Source organism: Echinococcus granulosus (genome assembly GCF_000524195.1).
Source record: "Echinococcus granulosus chromosome Unknown EG_S00217, whole genome shotgun sequence".
NCBI lineage: Eukaryota > Metazoa > Platyhelminthes > Cestoda > Cyclophyllidea > Taeniidae > Echinococcus > Echinococcus granulosus.
In genome coordinates, this window is record NW_020170597.1 from 48,464 (window position 1) to 55,467 (window position 7,004).

The window sequence follows — 7,004 nt, forward strand, 5'->3', positions numbered from 1 at the left end:
AAAGCCTAGCCGTTCGTAATGAATCCAACTGCACTAAACTTAGTGAAATTCAGATGCTGTTGCGGCAGTAATTAGGTCCGACATGAGTAAGATATGTGAGACGAACCAGAAGCCGTAATGTATTACTCTTGTTGGCTGATGCAGCATCATCAAAAGGCAATCCTCAATGGTTTTGCTTTAATTCACTCTAGATATTCTAACCACACTGTGAATTCTCTATACCCATTTTAGTTGAAAGCCTATACAAGCATCCCAATAAGCCATGGCTTGTGCTCTGTAATCTTCTTACAGAAAGAATATGAAATAGCTGAAAGTGCATACGAGGAGCCTTTAAGATCATGCGGGAATGGTGTTTTTGTAAGGTAGTAATAACTGCAACTAATTTTTGACATGGTCTCCAGCCACAATCTACACTCATTCCAGTGTTTAACCAAGGCCGATGGAGCTCTTGGAAAAGCAGGATGTGGCACTACGACACCTGCATATCCAACCCAAATCAGTCGATATTACATCGTAATCAGCACCATGATGCTGCCTCCAAAGTAAGATTAAGATACGGTTCGAATTCTGGCAGATCAGGTTGCCATTATTGGGAGTCATATGGTGGTTTTCCTGAGACAAGTTGCTGCTACACACAGGTTGCATGGTATAAAACACGAGTTTATGCATATTTTTAGAGTGATAGTGCAGCATTGGTGTGTTATGTCAGCGTCAGTTGCACCTTGTTTGGTGCACATATTTTTATGGGATTTTGTTCTAATTCCTTGACAAACACCGCCACGTGCGCCACCATCAAATCATCTTAATGAATTTGACAAGGAGGACGAAACTGTGCTTCCACGCGAGTAGACCAAAATTATCCCTAGAAATAAGATTAAATGCCTTTGTGTTCTGAGGCGAAATTCTGTGTCTCTTTCTCTGTTCTACCACACTGATAAGTAAATGAGGGCTTTTTACTCAAGCGGTATTAGTATGGTGATAAAACAATTAATGTAAGAAGCATAATGGAAATCCAGATTCAGTGATGGACGTAGAAGGGTCTATCCCTTAATTTCCCTCCTTCTACAATTCTTTACTGAATCATATCTATGTTAGCTGTTTTCCTTGTTAAAGCAATTCTTAGTGTTAAACTGGGTGTTGAGGGATGCACAAACAAACCCGTCATTTTGGCATGTGCGTGAGTTCACTGATGATACATCCCTTTTCAATGTTTATGGGTGACCCAAATGTGCCTGTATTTTTGCTTACATTTCATTAGTTGCCATAATTCCAAAACACAATTCATGACAGCACATCTGTGCGTGGTTGCACTGTGGGAGGAAAGCACCTCAAATATGGTCTAAAATGGACGGAATCGTCCACCACTTGAAGAGCCTGTCCATGTTGTTATAATTGGCTTGTGTGTTTTTGATACAATAACTCTAGCCTATTTGACTTTCAATGTGAACCATCGTCGGAAGATTTAATACGAAGAGGCCAGAGTTAGATTTCATATTAAATTACTTAATCTTGTATGTTGGTGGTGAAAATACACTTATAATAATGCTAGTTATCATATTATCCAATTAAGTTCAGGATAAAAGAATGCGACTTGCACATTATTGGTAAGTGTTTCTGCCTTCTAAGTAACAGGTATTCCTCAACATTCATAATTTGCTCACACATCAAAAATATTGAGAAAATTTAATCGCAAAATGTGACCGCTTTCGACTCTTTCTGGAAAATCGGAGGTTAACACGATCTGAGATCCAAAATTGTATAATCTTGTTTCACTTACAAACAAAATTACGCACCCGCTAAAATGCTACTAGGGCCTGCCGTCGAATAACACGACTAGTGCTGACACCAATTCCACAGCCACTCGTATCTTTTTGATTGGTCCATGGGGTTAGGCAAGAGAGCTTTGTTCATTAGTCTACCAATAGAAGGAAATAGTGTGCAAAATTGGCATAGTCAACTACGCTTTATCCCACAAACAGCTTTTAAAGCTGGGCTAATGCTACCCAAGCCATCATTTAGCATGCGTTATGGCTTAAGAAGAAAAGTAGTTAAGGAGCCACTATTAACTGAATTTTGGGATTAGGAATGGGAATTAAATGTACTACAACTTCTCTCATATTCCTAAGAAGCACTGCCACTGGGCATTGTCTGCTTTCCTTGAGACAATAGGCACCGCTGTGATCAGAACAACTAAGGTTTTTTAAATCCTTGTAATTTCGTCAACTCATTACATTAGAATACTGACTTCTGTGGTGTTACCTGAGAACTTATGTCAGAACTGCACTCGAATCTCCGTAGCCTCAACATAAGGCAGGATTAAAAGGCCAAATCGGGCAGCAAGTCTATTTAAGTAGGAACTCGCAACTGTTTTTAGTTCTTGCGATCCCAATGAGGCAATGATAGTGATGGAAACAGAGATCAGAAGTAATTGACGACTTAGTTACCAAAACAAGCAAACGTCATTCCTCCATGGCGTTGCCCATTACGCACCACTACCCCATCAATGCCTACATCACTTAGAAGGGCGCAAACTGAGCTGGGCGGCTAGAGTTCCTTAAGTAAATTAGTTCTTGTTTAAACACAAATGGTGTTGATGGGTGATTGCTGATGTGCCTGGAGCATTTTAGACCAAGAATACAGACTGTTCCATGAGATTTGTGGTCAATACTGGAGTTGCAAGTGTTGTCAAAATAAGTTACTTTTGACCGGCCAAAAAATAATCATGTTCAAGCTAAACTATGTGGTTGTCTAGCCACACCAAAAATGAACCTAACTGGGTGCCTTTGCACTTCTGCGTCAGCAAAGATGAATTCAACTTTACAATGACCTCGAAAAGAAAACTTTTGGCATGCAACCAAAGAAATAGTCCATGTTTTTGCAGAATTTATCTGCAGATGAAAAATTACATTAGTTCTAATTTCGCATTCCATCACATGCCTCTCCGTATCTCAAGTCACAATGGGGCGAATAAGACAGGTTCTAGGCTGTCCAAATGTTTCACTTTTGTCTAGTGTTGGATTTGGAGTTTGGTGCTTATAAACTAGACCTTGGAGGGACATGAACCATGTTGAGTACCTATTTTTGCAACAAGAGTGTGATCAATTTTAATCCTTTGGATCTTTGCCAAGTCGCAACAAACAAGCGTGGTCTGGAAGAATATATTACTAGCTGCTGTGCAGAAGGGTTGGAAGATAATTATCCCCTTCTATGGACCAAGCCGCCAAGTAAAATTACTTCCTGCCGATAAAAAGTAACACGTGGTTAAATCCACAGGTAAACATACGAAATCTTGCCTCCATTAACCTTAATTCTCACCGAGTGAGATGAACTAAACTGTATCACCCACAATGCAGCATAAGAAAAATTTGGCATAAATATGCAGGTAGAAGAGAATTGTATTATCTTAATGTTTTGTTTAAAACCTTGCTTATTATGCAAGCTCCCCCGCCTAACAATATCATTCATCCCCCGAGTCTACAATTTTCATGTACTCACCATTAATACTTTCGGCTAATCCAACTTCAAAGGTTACTCATTCAGTTGGATGAAATCTGCTTATTTACATCAATCAATGTGCAAGGTACTGCATCCTGTGGTTTTATGAGCATATTTAAATCTCTACATCTCGAAATGGGAGTTTACGCTCTTATTCTACCTAGATGCTAGATGCAATTACGTAGTTTTGTAGTTCTGAGATGCTGACACCTGAGGCACTGTTTCTGCGAATTAAGGAGGCGAGATTAACTCGTGGTGGGTATCGGAGTGTTAGTGAGGTGTAAAATACCTCCCACAATTGCATCACCTACACTTCGTTCCTGCAAAGGTAGGTCTGATCACATATAGTTCATTACAAGACTCTCTTCCTCGAATGACCATTAGAAGTAACTGCTGAATTTTTTAACTTATAAGAACCATTGTCGATAATTGCTTAGAGTGTTAGGTTGATGAATAAAGTATCTATTTTACAACCAAGTATAATTACTTTGAGACAGCGGACCGCAAATGGCCTACTTTGAGGCGATTACGCACAATCAATTTGAGGGTTTTCAAAACCCAATATTTTGACATGAGACACAAGTGTCAACAACGAAAGGCCTACATAAGGATACGATATAACGAAACCTTTCCATGTCTCCTCTTTAAATAAAGCATTGAGGAAAAGAAGGTTAATAGAGCCTCAGTAAAGAGCAAACGCAAAGTGTTCTTTAGGTTTGTTAGCTCCAAGGGCTGCCATCGAGACTTCGCCAACAAAAGCCATCCCCGAGGTGCACTTTGTGACTGCTCTCAAGGTGGGATGGCTACAATTGTGACACTGGTGTCGAAACAAGAGGTCTTCATGTCATTTCGCTGATTCTGCCTTCTTATAACTGCCATTTCCAACCCCTCACAATAATCCGCTTCCTTTACCACCGCTTACCTTATGGCTGTCTTACTTTTCATCACACATCAGACGGAGTATTTTTGTGTTGAATAAACGTATGCCACCAAGTGAGAAATATTGAAAAAATCTTGCTTACCCTACTTGATTGTTCTGCTTCCCCATCAAGTCGAGAGCTGATGTTAGCTGCACCTTCATATCTGCAGAGACTGATCAGGTGTCAATTTAATGCACTATAGAACTGGATAATGGCCCATTCGTTATAGTCGAATTCAACCTAATCTAGCCCACTGATAAAAATATACGCGAAAAAGTTAGAAAAATTGCATAACCTCCCAATGTAGGTAGAGTACGATACTGGCAAGAATATGGCAGAGTCTGTATTAACTGAAGAGAACCGGCATGAATTTAGTCAACCCACATATATTTACGTAAATTGCCATTGCTGTCGTAGCGGCCTCTTGTTCATCCTGTCTTCGAATACGTCCTTATCAGGAAAGAATGTTTAAACCCATTTTCACCAGCAAGGCAAGTCGGAAGTGTGAAGAAAATGTATGGATGAAAGGGGTTTGAAACGCTGACAGGCTATCGTCAGCTTTGCTGGGATCCATGAAAACTCTCACTGGCTCATATTTGCAGGCGTGCACAAGACTAGCTCTGTAGACAGTTAGCCATGATGATTTGGATACAAAGACTTACAAATGGGATAAATAGACTAAAAGTACACTTAAGCGGTACTTAGTTTTCCAAGTCCCGCATTTCTGCATGTTTCATTACTGGAATTGTGCAGTGAAAGTGACAGCTACCACGACAACGTCAAGAGAGGCGCAGACATTAGCTACTACAGTATGCTTCTGACCCTGTCTGATTTAATCCACTCAAACGCATTATTTTTACGTCCTCTTCCCACCTCTCTCTTCCTCCTCCTTCATGCCAACTTCCGCCTCCTACCTCATCATCGCAGCCTCCGTATGCAAAATTTGTGTCTGCCATTACCGTCACTGCCATAGGAAAAACTGCCAGTAGCTGCCATCAAGGTTAGATGGATTCAAGTCAAAGTAGGAAGCAATGGCAATATCGTCAATGAAGAAGCAGGACTTCCAGCAGTAGGCCTGATTGGTCAGGTGTGGAAAAAGTGCATTGCTGACTAAAAGTCTCATCCCGGGTATATATATTTAATACCCATTATATTAAAATGCATATATTATAAATACACATATATATAGTAGTGGAAATTCTGGGAGTGGCAAGTAAATTCGGAATATCTGAGCAGAAGCATTAATGGAATAAAGGCAAACTTGATCGAAACCATGAGAAAGTGCGAGAAGATTTCCTTTTACAACTGTAGCACCTCTTGGTCCTAAACATTGCTTGTGCTATCCAGTCTGCATTGCTCACCATTGACCAATGTATCAATGGGGTTTTAGTATGGGATATAGGAGATCACTTGATGATTCACGGCTCCATGTTTGAGGCACTTCCAAACATGAAATAGAGTGAAACATATTTCGAAGTGCAATTTAGCAGTAGAGGCCGCTTTCGTGACAATCAGGAGTAGATCCTTTTAAATGGCAAACGATTACTCTGTAATTGCCTCTAAAATACCATATTAATATCAAATAAAAATAGAAAAAACAGTGGCGCCTTTTGGCATTTAATCAGTGTAGTGGAGGATTGTACCTACTTTCTGGGTTGCCGAACTTTTGCTGACACCGAAAAGTCCCTTCTAGTATCATTAAAACAGAGTAGCCCTAACAAAATAAAAACATGCCTGATCTATTGAGTTTGTCAAAATACGTATTTGATCCACCTTTGACAATTACTGCTGCACACTAACCGAAGTTTAGCCTTCAGCGCCTTTATCCGTTAATACACCACGTTTAGAATAAACTATTTATTTTTTGTGGTTCAAATAAACTTCCTTCCCTGTGTATTGATAAGCCCAATGTGAATCGGAGTCCCTAAAAACCACAGCTATAGCAACAGTTATCCTTACCTAACCGTTGATGTGCACTACCGTCTCATTCTCAGTCACGGTCAGCATGCACGGGGGCCATGTCATGACTTCGCACATGATTTTGCTACCAGCGCCTCTCCCACCTGGCCTGACGCCCAAGCGACGGCACAAGTGGTGCCGTCACAACTGTTATCACTTGCAACAGTCGCCCTCCATGTCAGATGCACTTGCATCAGACTACCGCATGTCCCTTTATGGGCGTCAGGTCCTTTCACAATATCACACTAATAGCACTTTTTGCTATTTCTATTTATTACACCTTGGTGGGCTTGGTCTGTGCGTGCAAAGATTTGAAACTGGTGTTACAGTTCTGCATTTCAGCGGAACCAAAGCAAAATAAGCAATCTGTGCTCCTCTGTAACATAACGCCAACATATTCTAGAAGTGTTTGAGCTCAGCTAAATACGTTCGTGTAAAAAATACTCTAATAGAGGAAGGAAAGCATTCCCAAGCGTATAAAATAGCACTTCTGCATAACCAGGCGAAATGTAGAGCCACAAGTATAAAATCACCTAGCCTCTGGACTGATGCGAAGTCGAAGACGTCGAGTAAAGCATCCTTGAATAATTAAAATTTTGCATAGATGGGGAACAAATCCCAAAACTGACT

The 7,004-nt window shown here is 40.4% G+C and overlaps 1 protein-coding gene across 1 annotated transcript in view; it reads left to right on the forward strand. All coding sequences in view use genetic code 11, as the record gives it.

Moving 5' to 3' along the window:
- Positions 1-3,944: 3,944 nt before the first annotated feature.
- The window catches only part of EGR_10412 (hypothetical protein), a gene marked incomplete at both ends in the record, with an annotated part of 6,817 nt that continues 3,757 nt past the window's right edge, over positions 3,945-7,004 (forward strand). The window contains one exon of the mRNA XM_024499661.1: positions 3,945-3,972. Within this exon, the coding sequence (XP_024345927.1) occupies positions 3,945-3,972 (28 nt within the window). The remainder of the gene's footprint in view (positions 3,973-7,004) is intronic.